At 46.6% G+C, this 22,011-nt stretch overlaps 1 protein-coding gene across 1 annotated transcript in view; it reads right to left on the reverse strand.

Annotated features, from left to right (window-relative positions):
* Nucleotides 1–22,011, reverse strand: part of NBAS (NBAS subunit of NRZ tethering complex) — a 540,465-nt gene that overhangs the window by 195,413 nt on the left and 323,041 nt on the right. The window contains exon 41 of the mRNA XM_083178566.1: nucleotides 14,818–15,047. Coding sequence (XP_083034692.1) covers nucleotides 14,818–15,047 — 230 coding nt within the window. The remainder of the gene's footprint in view (nucleotides 1–14,817; nucleotides 15,048–22,011) is intronic.

The following is a 22,011-nucleotide window of genomic DNA, read 5'->3' on the forward strand; positions in this document are numbered from 1 at the left end:
CCAACTGGTTAATTGAGAAATTATTCAGTAGTTTAAAAAACTATAAAAAAAAATAATAGTTTGAATATATAGGTTGGGTATGGGATGCCGATGAGCAGAATCCAGACATCGGCTAGATATGTATGCTAACATTCCCAAGCCATCCTAACCCTTACTACCCCCATTAGTGCCTAACCCTAACCATCCCCCCACAGCCTAACCCTAACCATCCCCACTGCAGCCTAAACCTGACCTCCCCTATACTGTCTAAAGCTAACAAACACCCCCCTGTAGCCTCCTGACTCTAAACAACCCTTGTATACATTCAGGGCGCTGACAGTCGAGATCCCAGGGACAAGTGTTGGGATTCTGCCGGCATTTTGACTACTGGCATCTTGAACACATTCCCTCAGTCAAGAACAGATCTAGGTAGTTGGGGTACCATCAGTGCGATCACTCCCCTCACAATCAGAGAAGACTTCTGCGCTCAGTGGCAACAGCCCCCATGGACCTACAGGCAGCCCAGCATACAGCAGTTTGTGCTGGGGAGAAACACTGCTGGTGATCGATAGGTTTGAGGGGCACAGGAAGGTGGGGGTTGACCAAAGCCCAGTGGGCCTCTCCACTAAGTCCGGGCCTGGGTAATTGGTTCCTGCTCCCATCCATGCGTCTGTGTGCCACTGGCGTTAAAAACTAATCTAGCTCTCCTGCTCAAGGTGGTTCCCATATCAGGATATCAGCTATCTGTCCATAGCCGCCTCTCGAGAACCGACTACATATAGATATAGTCAAAGCAATCACAGTGTCTTTATCCCTCCTGTCAGGTCTGTCATGGAGGACTGGGGAGGAAATAAGCACATTGTATTCACCAATAAAACCGTGATCTCCGTATTCTATCTCTACTCTAATAAGAAAGGAACAATCCATTTGTCAGGTCTGCCTTGGAGAACGTATTTGCTTATTTCTAACACGCGAACCCCGTGTAGGGCATAATGCTGCTCATCTGCCACGGAAAGGAAATACATGTTTCTAAATAGTTTTCTCTAACTGTCCCCAACACAGATGCAGAGTTCTCTTTGCCGGCGCATTAATATTCACAAATGCTTGCTGTGCTGCTATTGAGGTGTGATGTGTCCGTGTGCAATTAACAACACTAGCACATTGCAAAGACGCATTCAACCAAACATTAATGGTCCCATTCATGCACAAATCACAGCTCCACCAGCAATCAGGGTGACACAGAATGCGACGTGTGAGCTCGCACTGCGGTGACGAGTAGGTGATCTTCTCAGACTGTCACGGAGAGCTATAACGGTCTCCAGAAATCAGTCTCTTCCCCCCAGATGTTTTAGGATACAGTACCACATCGCTGTAGGTCTGGTCTGTACACTGTAGCGAATGCAAAACCTTTGAAAATGGACCATTTTGTGGGAGGGCCAGTTCTTATGTGGATGGATAGCGACACATTTCTGAGAAGTGACAGTGAGGCATGGATTTCCATTGTGTGACCTGAACCCATATTCAATGTCATGAGCTCAAAAATGTCTATATTCATTACATTTGGGCCCTACCCAACTGTTTTGCTGCAGGTGACAAACAGTCAAGGACAGATTATCAACCAGGTTCTACCTTCCAATAACCAAACTATAGCGTGACTGCACAGGATTCACAGGCCTAAACGAGCCATGACAAGAGTCGCACTGAGTTACACTATTCTGATTTATTTATTTATTCTGGTCCACCAAAGGTTGCTCTGAGCATGCTGAGTGCATGCTGGGAAGGAAAGGGGCGGGCAGCTGACATTCGGTGATATGAGCTGCCCCCTGCACCCGCGTCATGAAATGCTGGGTGTTCCCATAAACTAATGGTGCCGCCCACCACCCCCCCGACTACTGACCTGGGTGCGTGCACCCAGAGAACAGTCTGTTTGCTGGTGAAGGTGCACGCACCCGGTGAAGTACAAAAACATTGGTCCCCGTTAGGGATGCCAATCCCGGGGCATTTTTTCAATCCTGGGAATCGTGATTGAAAAATGCTCAATCCCGGGATTCCTGGGATCCCGGGATTGGCATCCCTAAAAGAAAACCGCCCCTGTCCCCCTTACTTTAGTGCGGTGGAGCGGGCTGGCGGCGGCTGTCCCCCATGAGTGGTGGAGCGGGGCTTGCAGCGGCTGTCCCCCATGAGTGGTGGAGCGGGGCTGGCGGCTTCTGTCCCCCATGAGTGGTGAGCGGGGCAGGTGGTGGCTGCGACGCCGGACAAAGAGGAATGCTGTGTGCGGCTGTGGCCCGTGAGTGTGTTCTGGCGCCGGAGGTGCAGCGCTGCGGCCTGCGCAGCGTGACCCATAGGTCACGCGGTCACGCTGCGCAGGCCACAGCGCTGCACCTCCGGCGCTGAAACCCACTCTTCACCCCTCCCCTCCAGTCAGTGTCACGGAACAAGTGAGTGACAGAGGGCAGAATGACCGGAATCCTCTCCCCGTCTGACCCCTCTCGGCCGTACCCCGCGTCTGTAACAGCCGGGCAGCATCTGAGCGTGTGCTCAGACGCTGCCCGGCAATAGACTGTACAATCCCGAAATCCCGGGATTGGATAGTCCAATCCCGGGATTGAAATCCTGGACATTTTGGGGCCAAATCCCGGGATCCCGCCGATCCCGGGATTGGCCACCCTAGTCCCCGTGCGAACGAACCAGAAAAACCCAGATAGGGTATTGACACATTCTACTGCCAGATTCTAGTAAATTGCAAAAAAAATTCTGTGTGGATGTAGTTCGTCCCGCCAGTTCCACAGGTAAGCAGACTGTAGTAAGGACACAGACACGTCTGCCGTCTGCTAGAAACCAATGACATTACCGAGGCACTGCCTATTAATATGAAAGTATAACTAATACTCATGAGGTATACTCACAGACTGCTCTCCCCCGCTGCTGAGAGGGAATCCCAGGGATGTCTGCCAAGCACTTGTATCCGGTGGGGAACTCCCTTGGAACTCAGCCCTATTTTTAGACAGAACCATGCACAGATCTCACTGCTTTCTACATGGTTCTGTCAAACTTGCCGGCCTGATATTTTTTGGTAATGTTTAGTAGGGTAGTCAATCCCGGGATCAGCTGGATCCTGGGATTTGGCCACAAAAACGCATCGATTTCACTCCGGGGTATGGAAAAAAAAAATCAGGATTATACCGCGCATGCGCAGTCTAATGCCGGGCAGCATCTGAGCACCAGCTGTGTTCTGCCGTTCCCAGCTGTGTGGCTCTGCACAGCGTGAAGAGGTCAAAGGTCACAGCCGCACCGCTAGCTCCCGGCTGCACAGCCCACCTTCATCCTGGGCGTGCTATGGAAAGCCGTCCACCCCATCGCTCATCTGCTGGTAAAGCCAGCAGATGAGCGGTGGCCGCCAGCAATGATGCGGAAGCGCGCATCAGCGTCACCGCTGCCCCGTACACACGGGGCAATTTTTGAGCCAAAAGCAGCTCAAACGACAAAACTGAGCGGCATTCAGATCAAAATCACCCAGTGTATATACGAGGGTGGATCAATAAGTACCTGTGTTAAGGATGAAGACAAATTTTATTTTTTATTTTTCAACATAATCTCCTTTCACGACAAAACACTTTTCCCAACGTCCCTGCAATTTCTTTAAACCCTCTAAAAAAATATGATTGAACAAACTCTCGTAGGCTTCTGCCTCGATGAGCACCTCCTCGTTTGAGCTGATTTTTTTCATGCGAGCTATGTTTTTGGGTTAGGGAACAGAAAGAAGTTGCAGGGAGCCAAGTCGGGCGAGTGTGGTGGATCTGGCAATAATTCATAGCGCGAGTCATGCAATTTGTCCACAACAATTCCGGATAAGGGAGCTGGTGCATTGTCGTGGTGGAAGAAAAAACAACTAACCTATACACATTATATATATATATATATATATATATATATATATATATATATAAAGTGGGTTAACCTCCGTAATGCGCTAAAATTGGAAAGGCAGCAGCTAATCCAATAAGGTTCTCCTGTTAGCGAGAGCCTGGGGTGTACAGAGATACGAGGGGGGTTAACGGAGTGCGCTAAAGTGAGTACCACTTAGCCAATACACAATTAGTCCAAATAGTTGGAATTCTTATCAGACTTTTTACAGAACAATTTTTTAATCCGTTTTTGAAATGAGAAGGAAACTCCTTTTAAGATATACGATCCTTTATTCATAAAAACCCAACGCGTTTCGTCGCACAGGACTTCGTCAGGGGTATAGCAATAAAGTATATATAAAATCTCAACAAGGTAGATGTAGGGTCAGTGTTTTTACACTGTAAAATATCTATAAACTTTATTCCGTGTGCGTATGATTGGCCCTTCCCGGGTATCCACTTAGAAAAGATAGATATCTTTAGGATTTATAAATAGTGACAACCATGGCTAAAAAACGTCCTAGGGTGTATTTCACCTACTCAGAAGATAAGGTCAACAGGTTTAGTCCACCAGTGTCTTCACATATATCAATCACGATCCCACAACAGATGTGTCCCAAATAAACTGCCGGCAGATGCTCTAATGCTGCTGGATATCCCAGTATCAGTCACTAATCTCCTCTGCAGGCAGGTACATGCCCCCTTGTGTATATATATATATATATATATATATATATATATATATATATATATAACAGTTTTGAAGACCACCTCTCCACCTACAGAACAAGCAGGGCCGCCGAGAGGCAGGGGGGGGCGGGTACATTTTACCTGGGCCCGGGCCTGCCAGGGGGGCCCGGGTCCGGACACACACTTTAAAAAAAATATTTATTGTGCTGCGGGTGCGTCGGGACGACAAGGACCTGTCCGCCCGCCCGTTCGCCCATGTGTCCGGCCACCCGCCCGTCACCTGCGGCTGCCCCAGCCTTCCCCTGTCTGTCCTTCCCCTGCACACGGAGAGACAGACGCTAGAAGTCATAGTTCACCTCTAGCGTCTGACAGGAAGCACAGCTCTGCACTTCCTGGTAACGCTGGTGGGCTGTGCTCCCTGTCAGAGACGCTGGAAGTGAAAAATTACTTCTAGCGTCTGTCTCTCTGTGCGCAGGGGAAGGCAGGGGAAGGCAGGGGCAGCAGCAGCTGATGGGCGGGTGGCAGGACACACGGGCACATATTAACCCCTTTGCAACGAGCTAAAACCCCTGGCAACGGAAATCCCCCTTGGCAACGAGCATTAACCCCTGGCAAAAAATATTAACCCCCTGGCAACATCCAATAACCCCTGGCAACGCATATTAACCCCTTGGCAATGAGCAAGAACCCCTGGCAATGGACAATAAACCCCCCTTGGCAACGAGCAAGAACCCCTGGAAACGGACATTAACCCCCCTTGGCAATGAGCATTAACCCCTGGGAACAAATATAAACCCGTTGGCAACAAGCAATAACCCCTGGCAATGCATATTAATCCCCTGGCAACGAGCAAGAACCCCTGGCAATGCACATTAACCCCCCCTTGGCAACGAGTAAGAACCCCTGGCAACGCACATTAACCCCCCTTGGCAACAAGCAAGAACCCCTGGCAATGGACATTAACCCCCCTTGGCAAAGGACATTAACCACCTTGGCAACGGACATTAACCCCCTTGGCAACAAGCAGGTAATTTATAATTTATTAGAAGCCTTACTGTGATGGGCAATGTGGTGTGGCATAGTCAGTATGTGGTGTGGCATAGTCAGTGTGTATCGACTTTTGTGTGACATCCCATTTTTTTGGGACGGTCCTGCGGGAATTAGACACTGCATGCGTCTAATTAGGCAGGCAGGGAGGATGAGGGCATGGCCAGCAGTTCACACAGCACTGGACATGCCCTCACAGCGAAAAAACGGCGCCCAACAATTTTTGACGCGTGCCTCTGGCACGCAAATATATTCCTCTCTCCACTGCCAAAGTTGGGAGGTATGCATTAGGTGTGAGGGGCATTGCAATGTGTGGCATAATGTGTCCGGGGCATTACAGTGTGCAGCATAGTATCATAGGCATTGTGGTGAGCTGCATCATGTTTCAGAGAAATGGCGGTGTGTGGCATTCCCGACCCGGCGTGCGGCCTGCGCTGCGTGTCTCGATCATAGGTCACGCTGCGCAGGCCGCATCGCTGACCACCAGCGCCGGAACCTGCTTGCCGCCTGGCCTCCCACATCATACCCGACGCCGGAACCTGCTCGCCGTCGGGCCTCCCACATCCTCCCACATCATACCCTACGCCGGAACCTGCTCGCCGCCGGGCCTCCCACGTCGCACATGTCTACCCGACGCCTGCCTCTGCACTGCGGCCGCCTGCCCCCCTCCGCAGCTCAGAAAAAGTAAGTCAGTGTGGGGGCACAGGGAGCAATTTTCTTTTAGGGATGCCAATCCCGGGATCGAGCATTTTTCAATCCCAGTGAAATTACCGGCCCCAAGATTTATGTTGCCATCCCTTACATAGAAATGACCTTCTAGACCTAATTTGTCTGCGTCCCCACCATCTCTGTCCCATACCCTCTGACCCTTCATCACCACCGTCTCTGTCCCTGCATCCCCACCATTCCTCTCACTGTCCCTGAATTTTGCCTCAATCTGTGTGGCATAATGTGAATTTTGGCACAATCCATGTGGAATAATTTCAATTTTGTGTCATTCCATGTTGCATAATGTGAATTTTATGACATTCCATGTGAATTTTGGCTCATTCTGTGTAGCATAATGTGTAAGGGGCAAGTATAAGGAGTCTACTATTGTGTTGCATAAAGCGTATATGGTGTGGTACACACCCCTATATCCTTTTAATGGCCACACCTCTTTTCTGTAGCTCGCCGCCACTCCAGGGGGGCCCCGTGACACTGTTGTACCGGGGCCCAGGATTTCTCTTGGCAGCCCTGAGAACAAGTAATACCTGGGTGCCCTCCTAGAGTCTAGAACAGTGTAGTCCTTATAACAAACAACAAGATGGGTGGCACTGCACAGATTAAAAGAAAGAAAAAAACGCCCAGACACGGGTCAGCTTGTTCAACATTTCAATTGCGCGCAAACAATTTCCGTCCAGAGCACGCACACACACACAAGCTGTAACAACAAGAAATGGCAGTTATTTTACCAATGTCAGACCTTGCACAGAGAGGCGGAGGTGCCTGCTCCACAAACTGGCTTGTAGCAAAACACTCAGTAATAGTTTGGAGTGAAAATGTGATTACATACTCATGCTGCTAGGATGATGACAGAGAAGAGGGGAATAGACAGATCCCCTGCTGGGACAGCGTAATATCAGAAGCCGATGTTCATTCACAGGACAAACTTTTCCGAAGTTCTAAAAACGTTTAAAGTAAACACATGAGCGATTTAATGGGGTTTTTTATTTTTTTGGTTGTTTTTTATTTTTTTTGTTCCCAAAATATTCATCTAGATTTAGTGCTTCCATTAAATGTCATTTTTGAGGAACAGCGCTGAACTGGTAGTGCGCTCGCAAGGACACAAAGATGTGTTCCTGTCAATCCGAATCAGAGGAAGGCATTGATTTGCATATCTAACTGACAGGAGCAGACGAGATGAGACAGCCAGGATCTCCATCTCCTACAGGCATTCCCTCCCAGCCACTCCTGCTAGACACACATGATAAGTACTTCTTACACAACATCCAGGGCACGGATGAAGCTACAATATGTTGTGTACAAGTAGCATGTGACCGTTGTACCCCGCTGCGTGTGATCAGCAGCCGTACGTCTAGCCACTTTGCTGTCTGTGGCGCAAACATTTCCTGTTTACCGAAACGTACAACCTTGGCACAATGCGCACATTCTTTGTACAGTAGGAGAAGACAGTTGTTAATTCAATATTCACACACTATATATTACCACTCTTGTTTATGGACACGACTGCATCTTTTAATACAGTGACCATGGGGAAGATGTCCTTAGTAGTGTTAATTCTACCACCCACCATATTTGAAAACCCATGCAGTTCCTCTTCCCTGCCTGCTGTAGTGCTTCTAGCACAGTGTGGTCTGTATATCAGCACTGATATGCAAACCAGACCTGTGCTAGAAACACCACAGCAGACAGCGACACCCCAGGCAGGGAACAGGAACTGCATGGGTTTTCAAATATAGCGGCTGCTAGAATGAACACTACTAAGAATTGGCTAAAGTGGAGATAAATGCCAACAAATCAGAGCCTGCAACATGGGATTTATAGGCTGATTGTATGGCACTTGATTACTCTCCATTTTGGGCCCAAATCGGAGCACACCGCTGGAGGGAAAGAAGCCATAGTTGGCAGGTATGTTTCTTTCTGTAGCCGCTGACGACGACACAATGGGGTCATCCATCTTCACGGAAATAGTTAAGAAGCTATTTCTTTGAATCAGTCAGAAAAAAAAAAATGTATTTATCATCATGGCGGTTGTCAAGGAAACAGTTGTTCTTTATCTACAGACAACAATTTAACATAGATGCATCTTAAATAAAGGGCATTAAGTAGGGGCACTTCTGACATCCAAATGTTTGAGGTTGTGCTCAAACGCATAGTTGTTAGCGGGTCACTAAAAAGGGCCTAACATTTCATTTTAAGATGAGCCAACCCCATTAGCTCTAATGAAGTGAGTATCTCTCTGTGGTTCCGATTGCATTCTTTACCCTGCACTGTGTGTTTTTCCCGTAAGAACGGCGGAGAGGCCGCGTGGCATACCAATGCACCCCGCACAGCCTCTTGCACTGCCAGGCCTAATTAAAAGCCTATAAAAACACTATAAAAATGATTCATGGGCGTCTCAAAGATCAGCAGCATTCCGTAATTGGCTCTTTCACCCTACGTTGTTCCCATACAGCAGGATGACAGAAAACACATTATTACACCATACAAACCCAATCATTTATTTGATACAAATTCAGAGATGTTTCGCATCTTAGCAAAAGGGCAGAGTATAGGAGATTGATTCCGGGATATCCGGGAACAGTTGTTTGTTTCTTTAGCAGATCTGAGTTTGACTTGCTCTGAATACAACCTCTCACATTGGGGCAGATGTATTAAACCCAGTGAAGAGATAAAGTGGAAGGAGATAACGCAGCAGCCAATCAACTCCCAACTGTCATATTTCAAACACAGCTGATTGGCTGGTGCGTTCTCACCTTCCACTTTATCTCTTCACCATGCTTAATACATCTGCCCCACTGTTCTGTAATACAGACAATGACACGGCCAGGGGACCTGTTCCATCCGATAACACAATAGACCACCTATATGGATGCAATACAGTATATAGGCAGAGACTTATTTATGGATGTACAAACCCGGTATGGCGAAATGTCTGGGAAACTCAGCAATGTTGGGAAACCCTACCAGACAAGTATGGGTCCTTAGGTCGACACATAAAAAAGGTTGACATGCATTAGATTGACATGGCCAAAAATGTCGACAAGGAAAAAGGATTTTATTGACTGTCGACTAATAGTGGGCAACTTTTTGACTGTTGTCTAGACACTGTTGAGTTAATGACCACAAACCCTACCAGATCCTGGGCCAGATGCACTAAGCTTCAAAAGTGAGGAAATGGAGAGTGATAAACAACCAACCAATCAGCTCCAACCTGTCATATTTCAAACACAGTCTGTAACATGGCAGGTAGGAGCTGATTGGCTGCTGAAGCTTAGTGCATCTGGCCCTCTGGGAGCTGGATGATGCTATTTATGGTGAACTGCGGCACTATAGCATAGAGATGGGCCTTAATGATGCAATACGTGATGATAAAACCTTTGCACCTCCCTCTGGGGCTCTCGTCTGCGGTCTGGGTAAATACCCAGTATGTCTGAGTAGAACCATATGTGCTGGGGGTATGGGTCATTGAGTCGGCATAACTTAGGTCGAAAGTTATTAAGTCGAAAGTCACTTGGTCAACACATGAAATACTGTAGGTCAAATTGCATTAGGTCGACAAGGTCATTAAGTCGACACAAGCATTAGCTTGACATGGAAACGGCTGACATGAGTTTTTAGTGTTTGTCGACTCAAGTGTCATTTTATAGATGACACTTGTGTATTGTGTGCGACAGAGACTCTGAATCGGAGTACAGACTCAGCTGCACACAGATATTGATGTGCCACATATCAAATTAATCAGCAGAGTCTCCTGCTGTACAACTGTCACATAGTCATTAAGACCCATTTTCAAATAAAATAATGCGGGGAATAAAGAAGCCTGGCACTAACAGAGTCACACGGGGCCTGGTGGTTCTTGGTGTATTGAGAACACATTTGTGGCACCAACACTAAGAATCCAGTCTTGCCCCCCGCAAAGTGGTAATCTACAAAGCTTACCGGGGAGGGGGGGGGGGGGTCAACATGGATGGCAGATTTTGATAATGAAATATTTAAACATCATCATTGATGTTTTTTCTCACATTCATTTTTTTCTGGTTCCAGTGGATACTGGACAGTGTCTGGATCAGAGATGGGGAACCTTCAACCCTCCAGCTGTTGTTGAACTACACACCCCAGCATGCTCTGCAACAGTTTTAACATGGCCAAATAGCAAAAATGTAGCATGGCATGCTGGGATGTATAGTTCAGCAATACCTGGAGGGCCGAAGGTTCCCCATCCCTGGTCTATACACAGTCAGTAATTCCATGTCGGCATAGAGGGAGAGTATAAAAGTGCCGACCTAGCGAGCCATGCAGAATTGCGCGTTACAAGAATTGGGTTTCCATGTTGACAGTTTTCGACATTGGACCCGGATTTTTTTTTTTTTTTAAATCATGTCTACCTTTTCCATGTTAATACTTTGACCCTGTCGACAATTTGTGTTAGACCTATTGACTCTTTACCTAATAATCCATACAGATCTAACAGTTGCCAATGCCTGTAACCCAGATCTTTAGGCCAGATAGATCAACATAAAAAAAAAATCAAATTAATTAAAAATATAAAATGGCCATAGCATTGTACTGGCCTAATCAATAGGGTGCAATCTTCCAGCTGGTTCCTGTTGTGCAGGAATATCGATGTGACGAGTTCACGGTCTGCCGGCTCTCTCCCCTCAGCCGAGCAACACAATGGTCACACAGCAGAAGCACAAACACAAACTGCGCAGTCAAAGTTATTCACAGAGGAACTTGTTTAACTGTTCGTTAAATAAAAAGCTCATTCTGACCGAGAGTAGATATTTAATTAGACGAGACGTGAACTAGAGGGGTTGGCGGGTCTTGTGCCCTAATTCAATTTAAGGGTGCAGAGAGAGAGAGAGAGAGAGCGGTGGAGGGTGCAGCACAAGAGCGGTGATGGGTGCAACACAAGAGCGATGGAGGGTTCAGTGCGAGAGCGGTGGAAGAGCAGAGAGAGATCAGAGGAAGGGGCAGTGAGTGACATAGAAGAGGCAGTCTGTAAGCCATGGAAAGAGAAGTCATAGACATTGAAGAGGCAGTGAGACACATGGAGGGGGACAATGATATTTGAGCAGCACTGAGAGAAAAATAGAGGGAGACAGCCTTTGGAAGGGACAGAGACAACCATTAGGGGGAGTGAGATTGCAACGGAAGAGGCAGTGAGAGACATGCAGGGGGCAGTGAGAATGCTATGGAAGGGACGGTGAGAGAGACAGTGAGGGGACAATATGAGAGACATGGATGTTCTTGTTAGAGAACTATGGAGGGGGAGGTGGGATATATGGAGGAGGCACTGAGACCATTATGGTTTGGATAGTGAGAGAGCTATGGAGAAGGCAGTGAGAGAAATACTCACTACAAATACAAACATATATAGAGAGGGCAATGAGAGATATATGGAAGGGAAGTGAAAGAAAGAGGGAAGAGTCGCTGTCAAGTTGAGTTTTCCACAGGTGAAAGAAAGTGGAGCTCACCGCAGAGTACGGATGTAACAGCATGGAAGATCGATGGAACCCCTGCAGGTGGCAATAGTGGTCAGTGATATCGCACCAGCCAATCAGCTACAATCGGACCAGGTTTGAAAAATGACATTTAGGAGCTGATTAGCTGGTGCATTATCACCGACCACTTTATCATTCCATCAGGACTAATAAATCTGCCCCATAGTGATTGAGCTGTTCAAAAACCAAATGTATCTGGTTTCTGCCACAAACACCTGGGATGGCAAGGAGGAGTATGAGGAGACAGCAGGTGGTGCTTACCCTCACACAGCTTATACGGCTGATGACGCTGCACTGTTTCATGCGCTACTAAGCGTATTCTGCTAGCGACTACAAAAGTGCACTATTAAAATAATGCAGGCGAGTTCTACGGTCAAATCCAAGGCCACATTGCAAATACATCATTATTATGTACAGAGATGTTCTAATCTTGCAAGCTAATTATTGTATCTTCAAGTGCTCTCATGTAGCGTCCCAGAACACGGGCCGAATCCCCCGCCCCCCTCCCCTTTTTCTTTAAAAGGCAGATTTTCAGGCTCAGAAGATTATCTATTGCTAATGCACGGCGAGGCTGCGTGAGATGCGATCGCTGTAACACTACCATCTATCCTAGCACTGTGTCTCTGTAATGTGGCGTTCATGACCACAGCTCCCTGTGCCGCTTGGGGAAGAGATGGACATAGTGTAAAAACCATTACACATATTTGGTGTTTGCGTATATATTACATTCTGCAAAACTGCATGTGTCATAGAAAACGAAGAGTTTCGTTGTAGAAGGCCAAAAAGCCAAATATATCCTTCCCACAAGTGAATGAGCGCAAGTGAGCTCCTAAGAATAACTAATTGGCTTGTAAAGATATATAATAAATGTTAGCAAATAATAATGGCAGGTATTTTAAGTAAAATAACAAAAATGACTAAAATACTGTATAACACAGGAAACGTTCAAGTTTTATTTATAAGGGATACAGGGCTAGATTTATTAAGCTCGGTGAAGTGATAAAGTGTCTGGCTTTTATCACCGACCAATCAGCTAATACCTGTGAAGTTACAGGCTTGGTTTGAAAAAAAAAAAAAAGGACAGGTAGGAGCTGATTGGCCGGTGATAAAAACCAGACAGTTTATCACTTCACTGAGCTTAATAAATCTACCCCACAGTCACTAAGTTTACAAACTCTAGGTTGACATGCATAAAGGTCGACATGATTGAAGGTAGACAGGGTCATTAGATCGACACAAGCATTAGGTCTATGGGAAGATTGACATGGGGCTTTTCACTTTTCCACTAGGGCATGGTGGGAGAAAAAAATAGTGTTTTCACCATGCCTGAAACCTGGCTATCACAGTGAGCCATGCGAGGGGACGCAGCGCACTTTTTTAGTGTCCATGTCGACATTCGGGTTAAAACAAAGGTGAAAAACCCCACGTCACCTTTTGACTGTCAACCTTCCCCATGTCCAACTAATGACCCTGTCAACCTAACTCCATGTCGACTGTCAGTCATGTCGATCTTTATGCATGTCAAACTAGTGGTGTCAACCTTCTGCTTGTCAACCTACTGTAGTTGTTGTCAATGACCCATGGCCTTTTAAAAGAAAACAAAATACAAGTTGAGTATCCCTGATGTAAAATGCTCGGGACCAGAAGAATTTTAGATAATGGGATATTTGGGAATAATTTGTATATTTGAATGAAATATCTTGAGGTATTTGCGTTTCTGTTGTACAAACACATATAACACATGAAATACACACACATATATTTTATTTGCGCATGAAACAAGGTTTTAAAACATGAAACAAAGTTTGTGTCGTATCTCAGACACTGAATGTGAAAAATGGATATTTGGATAAGGGATACTCGAACTGTATCACAGATTTGCCCATATACAGTACACCTATCCTCAAATCATGCCAAATTTTAAGCGCCACGGACCTGGCATATACACAGCACCAAAACGGTTGGAAATATTTGGCACACATTATGGGGCAGATGTATTAAGCCTGGCGAAGAGATAAACTGGAGATAAAGTAGAAGGAGTTAACGTACCAGCCAATCAGCTGTGTTTGAAATATGACAGTTGGGAGTTGATTGGCTGGTGCGTTTTCTCCTTCCACTTTTTCTCCACTTTATCTCCAGTTTATCTCTTCGCCAGGCTTAATACATCTGCCCCTTTGGCCCTTATTCGGGTCAGTTCGCACAAGGGGCTCGTTCGCACGGGGACCGATTTTTTTCTATGCGCATTTCTGCAGATGTGCTTGTTGTGTGCAGCCACATTGTTTGCCGGGTGCATGAAAGCAACTTTGCGGGTGGGGGGCATAGAGGGGCATGGGGTGGCGGGCAGTTATTTTCCGTGGTCTTCTGGTTCTGTTGGTGTTGCTGAGCTCTCCGGTGCGTTCTTTCTTTTTAAGAATGTTCAAAACAGTTGATTTGGCCGCACCTCATGTTTTTGCTATCTCTCTGATGGGTTTGTGTTGATTTTTCAGCCTAACGATGGCTGGCGTCACTGATAGTGACAGCTCTTTGTATCTCATATTGAGAGTCGACAGCAACCGATTCAAAATTCAAATGTCACACCTGGAATCAACTCCAGACCTTTTAGCTGCTTAATGGATGATGAAATAAGGAGGCAATAGCCCTCACATGTCCATGACATAGCTTTTGAGTCAATTGTCCCATCAAAAGTGTGAGGCACATATAGAAACCATTGTAAGGGCAATTTCACACGCTCCGGCTCTTGCCAGGCGATGAAACCCCGCACAGCCAAGAAGCCGCGGCACACTCAGAAGTTTTCAATGGCGGAGATGGCCACAGCCCGGGCAGCTGTCCCTTCCAGTGGTGGGATCCGGCTGCAACCGGGCCGTGGCCGTCCCGTGTGTATGAACACAATCGTGTCCATTCACATGATTGACATAGGATATACAGTATACTGTATATATATATATATATATATATAAGATACTCACTCAGCAAGTCCGAGTATAGTCTCCGTCTTGTACTGGCCGTCTTTGGAGAACCTCTGCACGTCCACTCCTTTGCCGAGACCTTGCAGGATCTGTGCCTGAGTGAAGTCCACCAGCCGCTCATTGTAATAGTGCAGTTGTTCAATCAGGGGCAGCAGCTCTATAAGCCAGTTGACATTGGCGTAATCAGAGACGTAGTTTGTTACCATCCTGATGAGCATATTTGGGTCGGCCTGGACAGGAGCAAACCAGACATATAGTAAACAATACAGGCAGCAATTAGCAAAAACAAACTCAACCAAAGGTAACAACCAATATATTAACACAACCAACTATTAATGACCACTACACATTATAAACCTACCCTCCATGAAGAAAGGGACTAACGTATAGACAACCACCACTAACACACATTGGGGCAGATGTATTAAGCCTGGTGAAGAGATAAACTGGAGATACTGTAAAGTGAAAGGAGACAATGCACCAGCCAATCAACTCCCAACTGTCATATTTCAAACGCAGCTGATTGGCTGGTCCGTTATCTCCTTCCACTTTATCTCTAGTTTATTTCTTCGCCAGGCTTAATACATCTGCCCCAATGTAACCAAACTGCACCCAAAGTAAGGACCTCATACACGTATCCCATCTGAACCTTATGGTCGGAGACACCGGGCACGAATCCTGTGTTGTGATCTATTTATCGGCGAGGAGGACCGGCGGGGGAGACCCGGGGAAGCTCCGTTGTGATGGGGCATGCAAGCGTCTCGTGCACCCCCTGGCGCAGCAGTAGCGGAACGAGGCACCTGGCCTGGAGCATGGTGAGTGGATGGAGCACTTGGCCTGACGCTGCAGGGGTACACAGTACACTACTTGGGGGTCCACCTTTTAAGGTGTCGAAATTGATACCAACAAAACCAGAAAAAGTCATGTCAACCTCTTCATGTTTCGACCTTTTCCAGTTCAACTTTTTATTAAATGTTGACCATGTGCATAGCGACTGATTGACTGTCTACATAAACACTGCCGGCTCTGTAATTCATAACCACACAATTCTGCTGCTACAAACAGATCAAACAGAGTACAGGGTGCGGCAGAGATTACAACTGCAACCACTGGCGGATTTAAGGAAGGCGGGGGGGGGGCACCCAGGCACGTGCCCCCCCGTCATTTCTGACACCATTTTTTTTTATTTTAAATTCCCCCAGTCCACCACTCCTGATTGGCTGCTGGACTGCGAGCAAGCTCTGATTGGCTCGTGGTCCCTACAGGCGGCAGCGTGAGCTAAGCTTCAGCAGGGAGCCGCACGGGACCTAGGGGCCGCTGCACAGCTGAGCCAGCCTGACGCACACTGTATACAGCCGGGCAGCAGGACGATCTGCCCGCCTCTTAATTCTTTCAGGCGGCGGCGGTGGGGGGCGGCATTTAAATTGAAAAAAAAAAATAAAAAATAGGTCATAGTTAACGATGGACATCCCCTCCCCTGAGAAAAAGCCTGCAAGCAAGAAGGAGAAAACTGTGCAGGTAATGTTTCACTACACAACATGCGCGGATTTCTGACACTTTTTTTTTTACTTTAACTCCCGCCCGCTGCCGGAGAGCATTTACAGCCGGGCAGAGAGCAGAGAGCTGCCCGGCTGTATTGTCAAGATCTAGAGAGGACACTGCAGCAGCCCTAGGTCCCGTCCTCCTGACTCCCGGCTATTTTAAAACTTGCGCTGCTGCAGCAGCCTGTTGGGTCCGCAAGCCAATAGGACCTCGTTCGCGGTCCGGGAGCCAATCAGGAGACCCCACTCCTGATTGGCTGTCGGACTGCAAGCGAGCTCCAATTGGCTTGCGGACCCGGCAGGCAGCTGCAGCAGAGCAAGTTTTAAAATAACCGGGAGTCAGGAGGACGGGACCTAGGGCTGCTGCAGTGTCCTGACAATACAGCCGGGCAGCTCTCTGCCCGGCTGTGAAGACACTAGCACAGGTAGGGCAGGTGGAAGATTTTGTAGCACCCGTCCCCAGCCCTAGGCAAAAATTCTACTACTGTGCGCGGCCCCTGCATCCCCCCACAGCCTGAACCCCTCACCCTGCGCCCCCACAACCTGCACACCCCTAACTCCCCACACACTGTGCCCCTTACACCCCTCACTCCCCACCCCCTGCACCTCCACACCCCTAACTCCCCACACCCTGCCCTCCACACCTCTCACTCCTCACCCCCTGCACCTCCCCACCCTGCGCCCCCCATACCCTGCACCCCTATACTCTGCATCCGCACGATATACTGCACATGTATGTGCTAGAGCAACATGACCTATGCATGCATTGACTAAAGAACTAGTTTCCTCTGTGGGGACCGTTATCATGATGATCAGACCGTAGCAATGTTGCCTGTACACCATGTAGGCAATCATATGAAACATTGCTGTATAGTCACACCATTATAATGTGACACCTGCTGGGGCATTGCACTGTGCAGCCTCTAATGGAGCCGGACATCTCTGCGGGGGGGAGATAATGTTTAGCTATAAGCCACCCACCTGCAGCAGCAGGGAACAAAGGGGCATTTGTGGCTACTCCAGCTATTCACTGCTAACAGCACTGATCCAGCAATCCATCCATTCTCAGCCCCTGTGCCCGTTATGCTGCACCAATACTGGGTGACCCTGTGCCCGCTATGCTGCACCAATACTGGGTTCCAGTGCGCCCACCCCCGCACACACACACTCACCAAGAGTCCAGGACCCACTAATCCTTTCTGCATAAGCATCATTGGCCGGGACAAAAAAAATTAATTTCCCACATGACACCAAGCATGGAATCCCACATGGCAATGAGCATGGAATCCCACATGGAAACAAGCATGGAACCCCTGGCAATGAGCATGGAACCCCTGGCAACGAGCATGAAAGTAAGCAGCACTTATGTAGCATCATTTGTAATTGACATTATGGTGTTTGGCATAATGCATAATGGACATATTGGCGTAATCTGTGTAGCATTATGTGAATTTTGGCTCAATCTGTGTTGCATCATGTGTAAATTGCGGGTATAATGGGGTCTACTACGGTATTTTGTTGCATAATGTGTAGAAGTGGTATATGGTGTAGTACACTACACTCAAGATTACGCCCCCTCTTAAATTGCCCCACCCCCTTTTTCGGCGCACAACTACCTACTTCACTATTAACGCCAAGGTAGGCCTGCGTACTTTCAATGCCAGGGCCTATTTTTAATCCCATTCCCACCCTCTATCTGCTCTCCTCCTTTCTCTCTCTCTGCTCTCCTCCTCTCTCTCTCTGCTCTCTGAGCGTGCACACTGGCACCACTAACACCCCCCTCCCCTATCTTGGTGCCCCCCTGTCATTTTTTCCTGGATCCGCCCCTGACTGCAACCCAGCTACAGTAACTACAGACCGGTATGAGATTGAAGCTCAGGATTGTTCCTGAAGGGGGTTTTTTGTTTATTTTTCTGGCACATTTGTCCCCAAGTAGAACATTCTGAAAGAAGCCAGGACGTTATTGTACTGAAGCCTAACATTAAGGACATACAGGTACAGTAACTTCCACACATTCATAACCTTGAGGAGTCTCTACAAGCACAAAGCCACATTCAACAATGACGTGAAGCTTAGTATACCCCAGCATTCACATGAAGAACATCAAAGCACATTTATTGTATGAAATATTTGGAATTTCCTATGTTTGGAATAAACTTTAGAAACCTGAAGAACATACACACAGGTACATACTGTATCAAAGTGTGTTTACTGTCATTCCAAGTACTGTACAATGTGTTTCCAATGCATCTGGTCTCTCGAATATCCAAGTACAATAAATTTTTGGCTCACTTAAAGGCGCCCACACACTAGAAAGATCTGCGATCGTAAGATGTGCGCATAAATTCGCCTTGACATTTTTTGTCCGACCTGGACAAAAGATTTCAGGCTGGCGCATATTTTTACCAAAGATTTCTCTTAAGATCCCATTTGCGCTCCTATCGTTCTTTCGCTAAATCTTCTGATCTTTCATGCAGCATGTATGATCAGAAGATTTAGCAAAAGATCCATGGGAGCACACATCCAACCAATATCGGCCGATTTTTCGAACGTTTATCGGTAAAAATCAGCAGATATATTGGTCGATTTATCGGAAATTGGCCAATCTGCAAAAAAAATTGTTCTAGTGTGTGGGCACCTTTATAGAGGTTCTCACTGGTTGGTCGTTTTTCCACAAATACAGTTTCTTTGAAAGTTTCCCCGGAGTGCCGCCTGTTCTTCTCCAGCTATCCATTCAACACAGGGAGGGCACCAGGGCATATTGCCTATTAAGGAGAGTGCCGGACCGCCAGTACCGTCTATCTATGTATATGTATACATATATATATATACATACATATACACACACACAGGTACAACACCGATTTTCTGGCACCTGATGGTCCGGGACCTCTTTTCATCTGGACACATCAGGTGCCAGGGGGGTAGGGAGAGTTAGAATTTTTTTTTTGGGGGGGGGGGTGATGGGGGGTGATTGGATGAGGGCTTACAAGGCCAGCGGGAGGGTTAAGTTAGGTGGTGGGGGAACCGTGCTGCAGTTGGTGATGAGTGGAAGAGGAAGTCACGCTGAAGGCGTAGATCATACTTGCCTACCTGACCCTCTCCATGCGGGAGAAAATGCTCTGTTCCTGGACTTCCCTGGTAATGTATGATTGCCATCATCTGTGGGGAGCTGGGTAAAGGTGTTTCACCACAGGTGATGACAATCATACATTACCAGGGAGGTCCAGGAACAGAGCATTTTCTCCCACATGGAGAGGGTCAGGTAGGCAAGTATGGCGTAGATGAGTGGCGCAGTAAGGGGAGATGAGTGGCAGGGAGAACCGCTTGGACGGAGGGATCGCTCAGCGCAGTGGACGCTGACTGCGTGTTTAAGGTAGCCAGCTAGGGTAGGTTGCCCTGTGCAGGAGTCCCACCAATAATCCGGCAAAATGGAATATATGGCACAGTGTCGGAATTATTGGTGGTGTTCCTGTATATATTTTCCGAAAGACTTGATTATATAGAAAGTAGTCTTTACAGTACAATGCGTACAATATATCAGACACAAGTGTGCTTAATTACCCACACAATATCCTGTAATCATGTCTCTGAATCACTGTACTCAGCTCTAATTGCCAGTGTCTGGAACGTTGGTGTTGTGCATTAAAAGAGATCACTGTGGATGAGGTTCGTAGCCAGCAAGAACGCAAGAAGACTCTGTTCATTAGGCAGCCACATGTTATATGATTATGTACTCAGGCACATTCATTAAGCTCTGCAGCAGGAAAACATGACATTAGGTCTTCGGCCGCCACTGAAGGATAACACATACTGGCGCATTTGGAAGTGGACATAGACTACACCCGACACCATACACAGTATGAAGTTAGCAAGCTGCACTGCGGAGTATGATCACACTTAACTTGCAGTGAGACATAAAGGAAAATAGGTGTAAGCCAATAGCACCGACCACTCTGATAATAATAACAATGCATTATACTGTGCATCTGGAAAGTATTCACAGCGCTTCACATTTTCCACATTTTTTGTTATGTTAAAGCATGATTCCGAAATGGAATAAATTAATTTTTTTCCTCTAAAAATTCTACACACAATACTCCATAATGACAACGTTTTTGGGACATTTCTGCTCATTTATTACAAATTAAAAAACCAAGAAATCACATGTATATAAGTATTCACAGCCTTTGCCCTGAAGTTCAAAATTAAGCTCAGGTGCATCCTGTCTCCGCTGATCATCCTTGTGATGTTCCTACAGCTTAATTGGAGTCTACCTGTGGCAAATTGAGTTAATTGTACATGATTTGGAAAGGTGCACACCTGTCTATATAAGGTCCCACATGCACGACAGAGTACAAACCAAGCATAAAGTCAAAGGAATTGTCTGTAGACCTCTGAGACAGGATTTTCTTGAGGCAATCTAAAGGGCGAGCTATGACAGCGAGCAGTGCCTATTGCTCGTCGTCGTAGCTAGCGGGTCAGTATTCAACTGACCCCCTTGCACTCGCCATTTCCGGCTTCGCTATTTCTAAAAAGCGAGGTGGAAATGGGGTGTGCGTCCGCTTCCACCTAGCCATTCGGGGGAATTCTCTGACGGCGAGGTTGCCTCTGGCAAGGGAGTTAAACTGCAAGGATGGCTTGTTTTCGACTATCCTCGCCAAAAACAAGCCATAAAAAACCCTTGCCGGCCATACTGAATACATGCCAATATCTGCTCACACCATCAAGGTCTGTGATTGGACAGGGGAGTGTAGATACTGCAAACTGGCTTACAAGCAACCTCAACACAAACCCATAATCTATCAGTTGGATTGAGTCGTAAGAAGGAAAGTGATTTTACACTGAATTTATTTAAGAATAAACAAAAAAGCACTACAAACAAATCTCCGGATCTCGGTGTCAAAATACATTAAATTCTCAAGAAAATGTGCAAGCTTATGTAAAAAGGAGATGTTCTTATTTATTTTTTTAACATAAATCACTTTGACAAACTGTAAGCTGGCACATGGAGCTAACTGCTATTCCGTAGGGCTTTAATTCAATCTGCTATTAATGATTTACAGTCATCTCAGGGAGATTACCATGGAAACCACAATCACAATATTATATTTGGTCGTTTGCAGAAAAGATTTACCATGTTTATAACACCAGTAGTCCCTCCCCTTTCTTCTGCTGACATCACATGATTACCAAAGAGTTTCATGATTGACTGGGTCAGCTGACTTTGGGGGGGGGGGGGGGGGGGGGTATTCAACTAAGTGCCATTTTTTTCAACTAATCAAAAAAAAAGTGTAACTTTTTGCCATTTTTAGCTCGATTTACATCCAACCTATTCAATTAAAGTGCCGATTTTTTCAACTGCAACAATATTAGTATACACCACAGTGCGCAAAAAAGCTGCTGGGATAGTACTATCTCAAGGGTATTTCTTCTTTACCCGGAAAGAACAATGACATGCAAAAAGAATAGAAATAGACCCTCAACCAGCGCTAATGTATAATAAATGCAAAAACTTCCCTTATTGGTTTTTTTTTCCTTTATGCAATTTCTCTCCCTTGAGTTTCACAAGAACGTCTCCACATCAACAAGCCTCAGATGAAGATATATGTGAAAATAATAACATAGGAATATCATCGCATAAAACTGTATT

The sequence above is a fragment of the Crinia signifera genome, chromosome 3, assembly GCF_055691185.1.
Source record: "Crinia signifera chromosome 3, ASM5569118v1, whole genome shotgun sequence".
NCBI classification, from domain to species: domain Eukaryota; kingdom Metazoa; phylum Chordata; class Amphibia; order Anura; family Myobatrachidae; genus Crinia; species Crinia signifera.